The sequence below is a fragment of the Ornithorhynchus anatinus genome, chromosome X1, assembly GCF_004115215.2.
Source record: "Ornithorhynchus anatinus isolate Pmale09 chromosome X1, mOrnAna1.pri.v4, whole genome shotgun sequence".
In the NCBI taxonomy this organism is placed as follows: Eukaryota; Metazoa; Chordata; class Mammalia; order Monotremata; family Ornithorhynchidae; genus Ornithorhynchus; species Ornithorhynchus anatinus.
Window position 1 is genome coordinate 18,005,747 of NC_041749.1, and position 16,871 is coordinate 18,022,617.

General features: G+C 45.6%; 1 protein-coding gene across 1 annotated transcript; it reads right to left on the reverse strand.

Annotated features, from left to right (window-relative positions):
• Positions 1 to 1,530: 1,530 nt before the first annotated feature.
• LOC100076231 (serine protease inhibitor Kazal-type 12-like) lies at positions 1,531 to 8,190 on the reverse strand. Its single transcript, XM_007673328.3, has 4 exons — positions 8,080 to 8,190; positions 7,495 to 7,520; positions 3,779 to 3,903; positions 1,531 to 1,705 (listed from the first exon to the last, which is right to left on the reverse strand). Exons 1-4 carry the CDS (start codon positions 8,138 to 8,140, stop codon positions 1,660 to 1,662), a joined length of 258 nt encoding a protein of 85 aa, XP_007671518.1. The 5' UTR covers positions 8,141 to 8,190; the 3' UTR covers positions 1,531 to 1,659.
• Positions 8,191 to 16,871: the final 8,681 nt, after the last annotated feature.

Below are 16,871 nucleotides of genomic sequence, written 5' to 3' on the forward strand. Positions count from 1 at the left end.
ACGGAGACCTGGTTTCTAAGCCCAGTTCCGCCACGTGTGTGCCGGGTGGCCCTGGGCAAGTCACTTCACTTCCCTGTGCCTCACCTATCTCATCTGTAAAATGGGGATTAAGACCATGAGCTTCATGGACTGTGTCTAACCTTGTATCTACTCCAGGAATTAGTACATTGCCTGACCCATTGTAAGCATCTAACAAATACCATTAAATAAAAAATGTGGGTCAGAGACTGTTCCAATGTGATTATCTGCATCTACTCCAGTACTGGAGAAGCAGCGTGGCTTAGTGGCGAGTCCCCGGGCTTGGGAGTCAGAGGTCATGGGTTCTAATCCCGGCTCTGCTACTTGTCAGCTGTATGACTTTGGGCAGGTCACTTCTTTGTGCCTCAGTTACCTCATCTGTAAAATGGGGATGAAGACTGTGAGCCCCAAGTGGGAAAACCTGATTACCTTGTATCTAACCCAGTGTTTAGAACAGTGCTTGGCACATAGTAAGTGCTTAACAAATACCATTGTTATTACTTAATATGGTCCTCTGGAACATGGGAAATGCTTAATCAACACCACAGTATTCCAAAATAATTCACAGCCTAGTCAATAGAGCACAGGCCTGAGAGTCAGCAAGACCTGGGTTCTGATGCCAGCTCTGCCACTTGTCGGCTGTGTAACCTTGGGCAAGTCATTTCACTTCTCTGGGCCTCAGCCACCTCATCTGTAAAATGGAGATGAAGATCGTGAGCCCCACGTGGGAATCTACCCCAGCATTTAGAACAGTTCCTGGCACACGGTAAACACGTAACAAATACCCCAATTATTATTATTAATGATGATAATGTTTCCTGAGATGGGAGCTATCAGGAGGCTGCCCTCACTGACACCCCATGGACTCAGCTGTCGCAGTTGAGAATCCCAGGGAGACTCAGAACGGTTTGCTGCACTTGAACCCAACTGGAGATCAGGTGGATATTTCAGGTCGAATGACTTGCTCTCAGTGTGGAACTGAGGAGCTTGGATTGACTGTCAAGAGTTAGTTGTCCTTCATTTCGCTCAGGAAGGTTTGGCATTGCTTCTTGTACTTGGGCAGTGCAAAGGAGGGGTGAAATGGCAGGTGAATCTGCAGGAAATGGGTCCACCTAGTGCGAGTTCCTGGCCTGACACTCTGCTTGTTCTAGTGCTGAAATCATCCGATTTTTCTAATAATTGTGAAACAGTAATCGTGATATTTGAGTGCTTACTGCATGCCAAGCACTGTACTAAGCACCGAGGTAAATACAGGATAATCAGGCCCCACATGGGACTCACAGTCTAAGTGGGAGGGAGAACAGGTACTGAATCCCCATTTTGCAGATGCTGGAACAGAGGCACAGAGAAGTGAAGTGACTTGCCAAAGGTCACACAACAGAGCTGGGAATAGAACCTAGGTCCTCTGACTCCCAGGCCCTTGTTATTTCCATTAGACCACGTTGCTTCCCCAAGAAAAATCTACCTGAGGGACACCCAGATTTCTTAGGGATAAAATCACTAAATCCAAGGTAGCTGCCGGGATTACTTTATTGAAACTAAACCGTGACCAGGATCAGGTGTACTCTGTATGAGAGGGGGTGAGGGGATTGCAATAGGATCCATGTCCCTGGAAATGAATCTGGTCCTGTATTTGAAGATTCAGCATTTCCCCTCATGTTTGTAGCCGAGCTTTCCTTGCATTTCCCTACAAGAGAAAGAGATCAACAGTGAGAGGTGAAATTCAGTGAGGCTCTCTCAAGTCGACCTCTCTTAAGGTCTCCAGGAAACTAATTCAGGCCATTCCCTTGGCCGAGGTGGGTTTCGGGGTGGCACGTAATAATCAGTGACATATTTCCACGACCACAGCTCCCATGCTGATAGAGGGCTCGGATATTTCTAAACATACGTCACCCCCAGAAATTTCACGAATGGCCTTTTTCATATAAAGACCCTGGTAAGTCGTTCAATCTGCTTAACCTGGGGCATAAGAAGTTAGGAAGATGTTGATGGAAGAGTGTCTCAGTCCTCATCAGCCACATAGGCCATAGTAGAGTGCTACGGGTTTCATCACGGGGTTAGTTTCCCCATGGGGGTCAAGAGAAAGGAAGTGAATAGAGCATGGGCCTGGGAGTCAGGTGGACCTGGGTTCCCATCCTGGCTCCGCCATTTGTCTGCTGTGTGACCTTGGGTAAGTCGCTTTGCTTCTCTGGGCTTCAGTTACCTTATCTGTAAATTGGGGATTAAGACTGTGAGCCTCATGTGGGACAGGGACTGTGTCCAACCTGATTAGCTTGTTCCTACTCCAGGTCTTAGTACAGTGTCTGTCCATAGTAAGCACTTCACAAATACTATTTTAAAAAAACTTGACGGGGAATGATACTTTTGGAACCATAGCTCTAAAACCCAGCTTGCCTGACTGCAGTGTCCCATTAGATGCGTGGAGTCCGCCTGCAGGGTCCAAGGGGAGTAGGAGGATCCCACATCCTCAAACAAATAGGGAACAGTTTTGGTGAAGTCAAGGTTAGAGAAAAGGGTGGCCCGCAGCGTTGAAGGCAGCGAAGCGGCCATTTATATCCCTGATCTAATATCCTTCAGTGAGTGAATTATCTTTTAAAAGTACTACTTCCTCTCAGATCGAAGAGATGGGGAAAGTGATTAATGAAAATCTCATCAAGTGTCCAAATACACTGTGGACAGAGTTCCTTCCAGAAGAAATGTGCAGTGTGCCTCTTCGATTCCCACTCTTTCAGTGTGAAACTCTCTCGGGCCCTGCAAAAGGTGCAGAACTCTTCGTTAGGGATATGTCTGTTTAGGGCTCTCAGCATCAGGCTGAGGATTCCTGCGTCCCTCCCGTGGTCTTGGAGGGATAAGTTAGGGGTGAGAGCCCCTGACCAGGGGGCTCACCAGAACTTGGACTCTCCAGGCAGGTACATAGTAACCTAAGAATGCCACTGCAAGTGACCTTGCTTTTGCCCTTTACCGCTTTAGCAGAAAGGACACTGGAGCTGGACTAAACCAGGAGAGATACAGGTGAACAGCAGCTACATTATTTTCCTCAGTTAGTGGTCAATGTCAGAGACAAAGAATAAGAATAATGATGGCATTTGTTAAGCACTTACTATGTGCCAGGCACTGTACTAAGGCCTGGGGTGGATACAAATCAAACAAGTTGGACACAGTTCCTGTCCCCTGTGGAGCTCACTGTCTAAATCTCCATTTTACAGATGAGGTAACTGAGGCAGTGAAGTAACTTGCCCAAGGTCACAAAGCAGGCAAGCGACGAGCTGGGATTAGAGCCTTCTGACTTCCAGGCCCATGCTCTATCCACTACGCCATGCTCCTTCTCTAACAATAATACCTTGGTTTGCTATAGCGCTTTCATTACCAAAGCGTTCTCACATTGATTAGTTCACTTCAACCCTCACAACACCCCTGTAAGGTAGGGACACAAGCCAGGTATTATTACCCCCACTTTACAATGAAGAAACTGAGGTACAGAGAAATTAAGTGACTCGCCCACGGTCACACAGCAGGCAAAAGGCACGGCTCAGACTCGAACCCGGGTCCTCAGGTTTCTAGACCAGCGCCTTGCCGCTTCGTCACACTGCTTGGTTTTTCAGCTGATGAGGTACGCATGAAGAATCGACTCCTTTAATTTCAATAACTGTGCAGAAATTATTATTTGCACGCCCTCTCCAAACGCTGCTCGCGGCCTCTCCCTTCCCAACACAGATACCTACACGCACAGACACACACACACGCAAACTCCTCCGCTCACCATGCCACCCTACAGAATTCACATCGGTTGTTATAGGTTTTGCCATCGGTGCCGCAGACTGGCCTGTGAATCTTGGAGCAATGAATCCTTTCTCCTGGGTGTCTTATGTAGTTGCCGCAATAAGCCTGTAATGGCAAGACAGTGTTTCCAAACCTGTTAAACATGGTAGCCAGGCCCAAGTAGGTCCTCAGGGAATATTGGAGGATTATCAGTTGAAAGATAGCTGTGCTTCTTGGAGAATGATAAAAGAGTAAAGCAGAGACTAGCAGAAGTAACGATTACATATATGTTTAAGCATGAACCTTCTTTGGTAGGTCTCAAAATATAAACGACGGATTGTACTACAGTGATATTGGCAAGCTACCAGCTTAACGGTGTACTTAAGAGAATCCTTAAATTTGAACATAATTAACTGCAATTTGCATTGCTGAGATGTTTCTAAATATTGCCGGGGAATAGATCTACCATCCCTGTTGTATTTTACACTCCCAAGTGTTTAGTACAGTGCTCTGCACATGATCAGGACTCAAAAATCGAATGACTGACGGATCAAAGTCTTTGGGACACGTTTCCCCATGGTCTGGTTTCTCCTCGGGTGGCAGTTGGGGGGAAAAAAAGCAATACAAGCCCAGAGCCATAAAGCACATCTTTATCATATCCAATCAATCAGCGGTATTTATTGAGTGCTTACTACAAGCAGAGCACTATACTAGTACAATACAGCAGAATTAGCAGACATGTTCCCTGCCCATAACAAGCTTACAGTCTAGATAAGCATCCTTTCCAGCAGCCCAGACTCTGAGCCCATCAATAAATCAGTCAATCAATCAATCACATTTCTTGAGGCCATGATTCAGCCACTGACCAACTCTGGATCACAATCCCTTTTCTTCATGATAGGGAGCTGACAGTTCATTGCCAAGTTCAGAACATAATTACTTGAATCTAAAGCACTCTTCCGATTCAATAATTTATAACCCTGTTCTTATCTTCCTCAAGGAGTGAATATTTTTTTAAAAGTATCATTTTCTCTCAAACCGAAGTGATGGGGAAATTGATTTATGAAAATCTCATCAGATTTCCAAATACAGTGAGGACAGAACTCCTTCCAGGAGAATTGTGTAATGTGCCTCTTTGCTTGTATCATTCCAGTCCCCAACAGGAACATGACAAAAGCCTATGAAAAAGCACAAACTATCAGCCCTACAATCAATCAGTCAATTAGTAGTATCAATTGAGCACTTGCTGTGAGCAGAGCACTGCATCGATTCTTTCTCTCAAAGTCTTCGTCCTAAAGGCTCTGGGCCGAGACAAGTTCATCGTCACTATCCCTTATTCTACAATACGCCTTTTTGAAAAATGTGTGACCTTCATTTACTCTCCTTTCAAAAACTGGTTTAAACCAGTGTAGAAGATCTACCCCCATCTATCCTCTGGTAACTAAGAGTGAAGAAGAATTCAGGGTAAATTTCAGCAGAGAGTCATTTTCAGAAGCCGAAGGAATGAAAATTATTGTGTCCCCTCTGAGTTGCAGCTCTTTCTTGCCAGACGCCAATTTTTTCAACCATCCAGGAAAATGAGCTAATCACGGTATGCCTAGTACATTCAGAACTACATGAAGATTCCAGCAGGATTGGCATTGGGATGAGACTTTAATAGTTAAACGAACAAAGAACAAATAGCTGCAGCCTTCTCACTAGATTTCATAGTGTTACCCATTTTCCTTGCCTGCAATCTTGTATTTCCTCCTGCCTCCAAGACATCTGTAACTGGAAACTCTGCTGGCTCTGCAAGCTTAATATGTGCAAAATTGAACTATTCATCTTCCCTTCCCAATCTCCTTCACCTAATGCTCCCTCCAGAGTTGACAGTACCAACATCCTCCCCGTCTCTTCGGCCTGTAACCCCGTCTGAGCCTTAGGGATCAAAAATCTGCGAGAAATAACCTCCTGCTAACTTTCCCATCGCTACTGAAGACACCATCATCCTCACTTTCTCTCAAGCCCTCGACCTTGGCATTATCCTTCACTCATCTCTCTTTCAATCCCCATATTCAATCTATCACCAAATGCTACTGGCTCTTCCTCCATGACGTTCCCAGAATCCAGCCCTTCCTCTCTATTAACACCCCGCCACGTCGGACCTTGTCATAATCTGGCTTGACTTTTTTTTAATGGTATTTGTTAATTTGTTAAATGCTTACTATGCATCCAATATTGTTCTAAGCACTGGGTAGGTACAGTTTAATTAGGTCAGACGCAGTCCCTTTCCTGCATGGGGCTCGCAGTCTAAGTAGGAGGGAGAAGAGGTCTCCCCATTTTACAGTTGAGGAAACTGAGGCATAAAGAAGTTAAGTGATTTGCCCAAGGTCATACAGCAGGTGTTTAGCAGAGCCGGAATTAGAACCCAGGTCCCACTGACTCCCAGGCCTGTGCTCTTTTCATTAGGCCATGCTGCTTTACAAGCGATCTCGGAGGTCTCCCTGCTTCCAGCCTCTCCCTTTCGATTCCACACTTCACTCTGCTTTGCCGATCATTTTTTGAAAACAATATATTGCACTTGTTTTCCCACTACTTATTGAAGTGCTTAAATATTTAACACCCCCCATAACACTTATGCTTATATCTTTATACTCATTACTCCTTCCTGTTATTTTAGTGTCTGTCTCTCTCACTAGGTGGTAAGCTGCTTGAGGGTAAAGTTCATTTCTATGGGGAAGCAGCATGGCACAGTGGATAGAGCACGGACCTGGGAGTCAGAAGGTTGTGGGTTCTAATCCCGGCTCTACCACTTCTTTGCTCTGTGACCTCGGGCAAGTCATTTCCCTTTTCTGTGCCTCAGTTACCGCATCTGTAAAATGGGGATTGAGACTGTGAGCCTGATGTGTGACAGGGACTGTGTCCGGTTTAATTTGCATGCATCTACCCCGGTGCATATTACAGTGCCTGGCATATAGTAAGCATTTAACGAATACCACAATCATTATTATTATTATTAATTCTATTGTACTTTCCCCAAGCACAAAGTACAGTGTGTGACTACAGAATCAGAGTTTAATGAATTCTATTGACTGATTCATTGACAGCCTATTGTTGGGTAGGGATTGTCTCTATCTGTTGCAGAATTGTATTATCCAAGCGCTTAGTACAGTGCTGTGCATACAGTAAGTGCTCAATAAATATGATTGACTGAATGAATGAATTACTGACCCCTTCTCCTCTCCACCACTCAAAGAAAGTACCAGATCCAAAATCCGATGAGGTGTGCTGCCTCTTTGCCCCTCCCCACTCCTAATTTGAGTTTATCTTATAGAAAGCCACAAAAAGGATTGGTCTCAGATTTCCACACTTCCCAAATTATGCACTAGGGTCTAAGTCTATTTTCTTGGAGAAGATTGCACCAATACATTTCAGGAGATTCAGAACAAATTCCCTTCCTTGCCCCCCCACAACACACACACACACACAAAAGCCCAAATGGAAGATTTTCATCTTCTTCGAAGATCCCCAATTTTTTCATCTTCCACTGTAGACACACTCCCCCTAGAGAAATCACATGATAAAGATGAGTGTCTGCTCCCACTTCATTCCCTCAGGAGAAGCAATTTTAAACCATTTTTTACATTTCAATGACAAGTGACCCTCAGTCACAAAGAAATTGTAGTGACCAACTCTTAACCTTAAACATAAACCAGTAACTGAGGAAAATGTTCTTACCTGGTAACCCCCTTGGCTTACAGCATCTGTCATCAAAGAAAAAAAAGAATTCAGGGTGCAGACGAAGGCCTCAGAGGAGCCTACTAGATGATTTCCTTTATTCTAATTAACTATGAGAATGTTGCTGACTGAAGATTTCTGAACTGGCTCCTGGAAAAATGTGAGTAAGGCCGCAATTAGTTTCCTTTCATTCAGTTTAATTTGGGTTCATTGTTCCACCTATGCCAGGCGTTTCCAGAGCAAATAGAATGGCTTTCATTTAGTCGTCAGAATAATGGGAGGCATTACAGTTCCAGGTGTTTTCAGCCTTTTCGATCATAGAGATGATCTGGAAACTGCTAGAAACGGTTGGATTCTGGGGCTGAGAATTAGCTTCATGCTTCATGCCTCCAACTCTGAGTAGGTCAGCTCAGAAAGAACAGCCCTGTTTCGATATGAAACTGTCTTTCTTAGTAGTGGGGTATTCTTGTCCATTTTAAGAGGACCCTGGGTGACAGATATTTCCCTGATCTACAAATGGCCCAGGATTTCCAAGAGGAAGTTGTGGGAGATGGGACACGAGCCCCGCGTGTCGAAGTTACTCACCGGCGAAGAGGAAGCAAAGCGACAGAGTGCTTAGAAGCACAAGGAGTTCTGTTTTCTTCATCCTGCGGAGGGTTGTTCGCCTGTTTAGAATCTGTTAATGGACTGCTCAGGAGATGCCCTCAACCCAGGATGCTGAGTTTCCATGCAGTATTTATAAGTGATTCTATGTACATACATGTATATGTACACTGGGCACGGGGCCAATTCCTCCACCCTGATTATGAAATCAACTTCTTAAATCCTTGAAGATGACCAGAAACCAAAAGCAGCTTACTCCAGAGCTGCCTCCAGTCATGAAAGACTTTCCCTGGGAAACTGATGGCTAAGCAAATTTAAAAAAAGGAGCATTCCTATAGTACTATCATCACTCGGACTCTTTCCACGGGACTGAGTTTGGCGGCAGATGACTGAAGCTTTTTCTTCTAGTTTTTCTGGCCCCCACAGCTAAACTATGCCTAGGGTTCTTGAACTTTGGACAATATTGGGGTCAAGGGTACTGGCCTCAGGCTGATCATTTGGGTCTACCGCCCCACTGCTTGATTTGCATTGGAGCTACTTCCTCTGGGGGAGTGGAAGGGAGCTATGAAGAGTGGAATTAATTCCACTCCCTCATCTTCCCTGCCTTCTGGCTCAAATTGGAGACCTCTTCCTTTCACAGGTCCTTCAGTGGATTTTCCCAGGAACCATCCTCTTGATTCACCCCTGAATCCAGCTCTTGGGGTGGTTGCTTCTTGCTCTTTGAATAAGAGTAGATATTTGGGAGGAATAGGCCCTTCACCCAAGTCCATCCAGATTTGATTAGAGCCCCAAGATGTCCTCCATTACCAGGTCCCTTTGTAGTCGCCTCAGGAATATTCAAGGGTTTGTGTATGTGTGGCTGCTCCAAGCCTCATTTGGGCCATGGTCATCTGACAAGGCCAGCAGAGACCTGACTTCTCATAAGACTTTTTTGGAAATTAATCATCTCAAAGTATGGCATTAGAACTTTATTTGTAAACCCATTTATTATAATGGGCCTGGGAGTCAGGAGGACATGGATTCTAATCCCAGCTCCTCCACCTGTCTGCTGTGTGGCCTTGGGCAAATCACTCAATTTTTCTCTGTGCCTCAGGTACCTCATCTGTAAAATGGGGATTAGAGTGTGAGCCCCATGTGAAACAGGGACTGTGTCCAACCTGATGAACTTGTATCTACCCCAGCATTTAGAACAGTGTTTGGCGCATAGTAAAGGCTTAACAAGTACCATAACAAGTGTCATTATTATTATTAATGACAGATAAAGTCTTCTAATGACTCGATTGTCAGGACACCCTGAGAGTCCCTTACAGTTTGAGATGAGGAGAAGACTTTTGATGGCGTGTTACTCCATCCCATAGGGTGGGATAGTATTCGTGCGGTGTCCACGGCGTGTCATGGATGTCGATTAACTAGATGCGCACCCCTATCCGTTCCAGATTTGGGCCTAACCTGGCTGGACCAACCCGAACCTAGTTCTTGAGCCACCCTAGGACCAGCCTGGACGGGGTATCCCAAATGAAGAGAGGAAACACAGGCACCCTCTGGCCTGAGAGCTGGTCACTGAGCCACTGGGTCATTCCACTGTGATCTTTGTTTCACCATAAGGGACCTCTCATGACCACATCATCATTATGATTTTTAATCCAATTATTTATGGGTGCATTCAACTATTTCAAGCATGGTAGAGGAGTTAGGGGAAAATGAAGATTAGCATCCTCCTGTAGTACCCAAAAGGCCTTCACAATTTCTAATGAGGAGGGAAGATATGACCAAAATCCAGCATAGCTGGCTGAGCCAGGTGTTCTGAAGGTGTGGGTTAGGGTGGATTAATGATAGACCCAGAACTAAACTGGGAGGAAAATGTTGCAAGTTCAGGGGCGAAGTTAGGGGAGGAGGATGTCAAGTGTTGGGGATCAAACCAGGGAGAAGGATGTTACAGGTTGGGGGCAGACTGTGAGGAGGATGTCACCCGTTGGGGGTCACAATGTGAGGAGAATGTCACAGATTCAGTATCAGATTAAGGAAGGAGGATGTTACAGGTTGGAGATTGGAGTGGGAAGGAGGAAGAAGTTAAGAATTACTAAGATCTCCATTCCAGCAGCCTTTCTGGATGGATACGGGGAGTTGAAACCAAAAATGCAACTTTGGGTAGTGAGAGGAGAGGACTGTGGGAATTTTCTTCTCCAGGAAAGTCCTATTAGATCCTACCGCATTTAACTCTGTTTTTTCAAGTTGACCAAGGAGTGGGGGATAAGCAGGCACGAAGATCAATTAAAATTAATTTTTAAACTTTTGGAGAAAATGGTTGCCCCAGGTATGAAAACAGAAGTGCAACAAAGTGGTCTCCAAACTAGAAAGGTTGCAAGCCTAGAGTGGGCAAACTGAATGCAGAAGATTTAAACAGAAAGGATTTCCTCACATAACTCCACTGTCTACCAGCCATTTTTTTATTTCTACCGGAGAAGCTTCTGGGTTTTCTGTGTGGTCGTCGATGCATTTCCACAGCATTAGAACCTGTATCTGTGAAGCATCATTGAGCCCATTAAAATGTATATTACAGAGCAAAATGGCAAGGCCGTGCGAGTCCCCTCCTCACGTCTCCTATCCTTAGAAAGAGAAAGCTTCTGTGCATCGAAAAGTCAGGTATGCTGACTCAGTGGACCTAGAATTGTGAGATCTGACAGGTTTTAATACACTTAACCCGAATGCAGAAAGTCAGCTGAATATTTGGGATTGCCCAGGACCAGTGACATAAAAGTGTTACGACTATAGAAAGCTCAATGCCTCTTAAATCCTTAGTGAGACGCTACGCAGTGTGACAAGGAATAGTTGCTAAAGCCCATAAAGCTTTTGAAAATGCCTTCAAAGCACTGCCTATTCCGTCACCTTACTTGCCAGATTCCAGGTCACAGCCCTTCAAGAGGCTAAGCAGGGCCAGATAAAGGCTCCGCTGGGTCCCGGGGTGGGTAGGAGGGGGGTGCCTGGGCCCAAGTCCCACCCTCCCTGACTGGGTGATTTTTAACAATAATAATAATCGTAGTATTTGTTAAGTGCTTACTATGTGTCAAGTACTGTTCTAAGCACTGGTGTAGCTACAAGGTATTCAGGTTGGACACAGGCCCTGCATCCTATGGGGCTCACAGTATTAACCCTCATTTTACAGATGAGGTAAGTGAGGCCCAGAGAAGTGAAGTGACTTGCTTAAAGTCATGAAACAGGGATGAGGCAGGGATGGGATTAGAACCCATGTTCTCTGACTCCTCTAATGGGCCCGGGCTTTTTCCACCAGGCCATGCTGCTTCTCGTGACACTGCCGATGGTGGAATATAGAAAGCAGGGGGCAGATAGAGATCCTACCCATATGGTGTCTTGGGGTAGAGTTCTCTCTGACTCAGAAGCAGGAGTGGAAGCAAGGAAGAACATTCCGGAAAGGGGCACTGGCAAACCCACAAGGGCCCACACACCCGTTCCGGGGCCAATTCTTCACATAACTGATAAAGTACCTTTCACCTCGGAGCCGATTTGCCGGTTCTGGAGACTCCCCTTTGGAGGCGGAGCTGGGCTGCCCCTCTCTGGCAAGGTTGCCAAGGAGGAGATTTACCCCGATGCCACTCCAGCACCAGGCTGAGCCATGGCACGGGAACTGAACTGCAGTGAGCCAGGCAGTCGGGAGGGACCACCCGCCAAACCGACGGCTCCCCCGATGAGCCCGTTTGGCTCCGGGCGAGGTGCAGAGGCCCACCCCAGGCTGGGCACTTTCCGCTGAGCCAGCCGCAGCATGGCACCGTGGACGGACCAAAAGCCTGGGAGACAGAAGGTCGTGGGTTCTCATACCGGTTCCACCACTTGTCTGCCGGGTGACCTTGGGCAAGTCACTTCGCTTTTCGGAGCTTCAGTTACCTCATCTGTAAAATGGGGATTGAGACTGTGAGCCCCTCATGGGACAGCAACTGTGTTCAACTCAATTTGCTTGTATCTACCCAGGCGCTTAGTAGGGTGCCTGGCACATAGACGTCGCTCCCTTTTCCATATCAGGCTATGGTGGGAGTGGGGAGTCCCCTCTTGGCCATCATGCAATGCTCAGTCTTAGCGAAATGGCCAGGCTTTTAAAAGCACTCCAACTGTACACCCTTACCATACATGAGATAGAGAAGCAGCATGGCTCAGTGGAAAGAGCACGGGCTTTGGAGTCAGAGGTCATGGGTTCGAATCCCGGCTCTGCCACTTGTCAGCTGGGTGACTGTGGGCAAGTCACTTCACTTCTCTGTGCCTCAGTTCCCTCATCTGTAAAATGGGGATTAAAACGTGGGACAACCTGATTCCCCTGTGTCTACCCCAGCGTTTAGAGCAGTGCTCTGCACATAGTAAGCACTTAACAAATACCAACATTATTAGTAGTAGTAGTATTAAACGGTCTTGTCTTACGCTGTCGAGTCCTCTCCGACCCATAGCAACGCCGTGGACGCGTCTCTCCCAGGACGCCCCACCTCTATCTGCAATCATTCGGGGCGTCTCCGTAGAGTTTTCTTAGTCAAAATACAGCAGTGGTGTACCATTATCTCCTTCCAAGTAGTAAACCTGAGTCTCGACCCTCGACTCTCTCCATGCTGCTGCTGCCCAGCACAGGTGAGCTTTGGCTTGTAGCAGATTGCCTTCCACTCGCTAGCCGCTGCTCTAGCTAGGAATGGAATGGATATGCCTCTGCTTGTATTAAACAGTGCAAAGTTGAAAAAAAACATGAATTCATTCATATTTATTGAACATTTACTGTGTGCGGAGCACTGTACTAACCACTTGGGAAAGTACAATATAACAGACACATTCCCCGCCAGCAACGAGCTTACAGTCTAGAAGGGGAGACAGATATTAATAGAAATAAATAAATTACATATATGTGCATAAGTTCTTTGGGGTTGGGAGTGGGAGATGAATGAAGAGAGAAAGTCAGGGTGATGCAGAAAGGAGAGGGAGAAGAGGAAAGGAGGTCTTAGTCAGGGAAGGCCTCTTGGAGGGGATGTGCCTTCAATAAGGCTTTGAAGAAACACAAAGTATTCCAACAGTTGAGTGCAGTTGAGTAAGACTAAGGCAGCTGCTGGGAAATTAAGCCACATCAGGCCTTGCATGATGTCCCACATATACTCATAACGGATTCTTCATACAGCAAATCTACTTAGACGTGTGAATTTTGCTAGACTAGAACAGACTTGTGCTGAGGGAAGAACATTTCATAATTCTTCTATCACACTATGTCCTAATTGTGTAATGAAAACAGGTGTAATAGCAGATCTGGTTGTATAAAGCAATGGGAAAAGATACTGTCTTTATTTTTAAAGAGGGTGCTCTCGTCTTGCCTTATGTAGAGTCGTTTCTCACCCATAGAGACTCCACGGACACATCTCTCCCAGAACATCCCGCTCTCCATCTGCAATCGTTCTGGTAGTGGATCCATAGAGTTTTCTCATTATAATGGAAGTGGTTTACCACTGTCTCCTTCCTTGCAGTTAACTCGACTCTCCTCCCTCGACTCTCTCCTGCGACGCCGCTGCCCAGCTTGGGTGAGTTTTGACTCGTAGCAGACGGCCTTCCACTCGCTAGCCACTGCCCAAGCTAGGAATGGAATGGGTATTCCTCTGCTTGACTCTCCCTCCCATAGCCGAAACTGGTAGAGGACTGGAAACTATGTCCCCTGAGAGGGGAAAGATGGTGCTACTGACAGTGAAATTTGTCCCACGTGTGCAAATATGCTGAAAAGACCAATGTGTGACCAAAGCATCCTGCTGCGGTGTTGGCAATTCATACGAGATCATGAATAATTGATCAATCAATCAGTGGTATTTATTGAGAGCTTACTGTGTGCAGAGCACTGCACTAGGAGCTGGGAGAGTACAATACAAGAGAATTAGCAGACATATTCTCTGCCCGTAACGAGCTTAGGCCCATATAGGGCTGCTCTCTGTTTCTGGACTAGTCACTTGGTATCCCAGTTTTCACAGAGTCTTCGCTTGAGGACGAAAAAGCGCTTCCTGATTGCCACCCTCCGGGCTGCTCTGCCTCATTTCCAACAGTTCTCTGATGCATCATATTATTTACACCTGCGCGTCACTAGGACATTCTGTTGTTTATTTTGCCCTCCTCTTTCAGTGCCTTCTTTCCGTCTGCCAGGAAGGGCATGAAATAACAACGAATAATAATGATAATAATGTTGGTATTTGTTAAGCGCTTACTATGTGCCGAGCACTGTTCTAAGCGCTGGGGTAGATACAGGGTCATCGGGTTGTCCCACGTGAGGCTCATGGTGTTCATCCCCATTTTACAGACGAGGTCACTGAGGCACTGAGAAGTTAAGTGACTTGCCCAAAGTCACCCATCTGACAGGTGGCGGAGCCGGGATTAGAACCCATGACCTCTGACTCCTAAACCCGGGCTCCTTCCACTGAGCCACGCTGCTTCTCAGTTCTCAACGACTAAGCTCCTTCGCAGCGGGGATCGTGTCTACTAACTAGTGCATTCTCCCCAGTGTCTGCACAGAGTAAATGCTCAGCGAATATAATCGATTGACTGCTGACAGCAGGACACATAAATCCCGGTTCTGCCACTTATCAGCTGTGTGACTTTGGGCAAGTCACTTAACTTCTCTGTGCCTCAGTGACCTCATCTGTAAAATGGGGATTAAGACTGTGAACCCCACGTGGGACAACCCGATGACCTTGTATCTACCCCAGTTTTAGAACAGTGCTTGGCACATAGTAAGCACTTCACAAATACCATTGTCATTATAAATGTGGGTGAAATTTCAGGCAGTGGACCCCAAGGGGCTCACAATCTATCTTTCAATCCATCAGTTGATCAAACATATTTATTGAGCATTTACTGTGTACAGAGCACTGTACTAAGCACTTGGGAGAGTACAAGATAACAGAGTTGGTAGACATGTGCCCTGCCCACAGTGAGCTTGCATTCTGGAGGAGGGAAATCTAAATGGGATTTAGGCAACAGATACAGTGGAGAAGAAATAACTGGGCCGATTTAGCTTAAACAACAATTCAACACAATAACAAAACCAGGATCTAACATCGATAAGACTGGACCGCTTTCCAATTAACTTATTTTTATTGACTACGTAAACGGCGTTATTACTACTGAGAATAATGATAACAATTCTGTCCACATTCCAAGTAATAATAACTTGTTAAGCACTTACTACGTACCGAGCGCTGTACTAAACTCCAGAGGAGATACAAGATAATCACGTCAGACACAGTCCTTGTCTCCCATTCATTCATTCAATAGTATTTATTGAGCGCTTACTATGTGCAGAGCACTCTACTGAGCACTTGGAATGTACAGTCTAAGTCAGAGGGAAACAAGGATTTAATTACCATTTTACAAAAGAGGAAACTGAGGCACAGAGATCTTAAGTGACTTTCCCAAGATAACACAGCAGGCAAGTGACAGAGCCTGGATTAGAAGCCAGGCACTCTAACTCTGGCTCTTTCCACCAGGCCACTAGTGCTTTTAGACAAATGAAAAACTATGTGAAAGCTTGACCCCTGTCCCTCTTTCACTTGAGACCAAGTTTTGCTTCTGCTCCAACCTGTTAACCAAAAGTGTTTTCCAGAAACCTAGCTTATAAACTTTATTAAACAGTGTTACACTCAGTGCCCAAGCCTCTCATCTATTTTCTTCTGTTGCAAGGAAACTGTGAACTTACAAAGCACAGAAACCCAAGCTCTGGGCTCATTTTTATTTCTATGGTTGGGTAGTGGTAATAATGGAATTTACCGAATGGCTAGCGTACAATTAATGGCATTTATTGAACACCTACTGAGTGTAACTCCCTGTACTCAGCCCTTGGGAAATTCCAACAGAAGCAAAAGACATCTTCCCCACCCCTAAGGAAGATACAATCTGTTACAGAAGATAAAAATAAAAATATTTACAAATAGTGGGAGGAGTAGGAAGAACAAGGATCACCTGGGGAATAGAACAAATATGCCAAAGTTAAATATCAGAATGAACAATAATTATTGTTGTTGATAATAATAATTGAGGTATTTGTTAAGCAGTTTCTAGGTCTCTAACACCATGCTCAGCCATGGGGTAGTAATGATAATAATTATGGTACTTTTTAAGCACTTTACTATTATGCATCAAGCACTGTTACAGTGCCTGGCACAGAGTGAGCACTTAACAAATACCATTATTAATCAATTCAGTAATTCATTCTAAGCACTGAGGTAGATATAAGATCATCAGTTGGGACACAGTCCTTGTCCCATATAGGGCTCACACTCTTAATCCCCATTTGACAGATGAGGGAATTCAGGCCCAGAGAAGTGAAGTGACTTGCCCAAGGTCACAAGCAGACAGGTGGCAGAGCTGGAATTAGAACCCATGACCTCCTGACTTCTAGGTCCGGGCTCTATGCGTTATGCTACGCTGTTTCTCCTTGTACACAGGCCCTGTCCCACACGGGGCTCCCAATATAAGAGGGAAGGAGAACAAGTATTTTGTGCCCATTTTACAGGTGAGGGAACGGAGACCCAGAGCAGTTGAGGTACTTAGGTGGGGTCATGCAATAGGCAAAGGGTCCAGTGGGGTCTAAAACTCAGGACCTCCTGACTGCCTCTCCCATGCTCTATTAAGCCACACTGCCTCAAGAAATAGTTCATTTATATTTATTGAGTGCCTATTGTGTGCAGAACACTGTACTAAGCACTTGGGAGCGTGGCTCAGTGGAAAGAGCCTGGGCTTTGGAGTCAGAGGTCATGAGT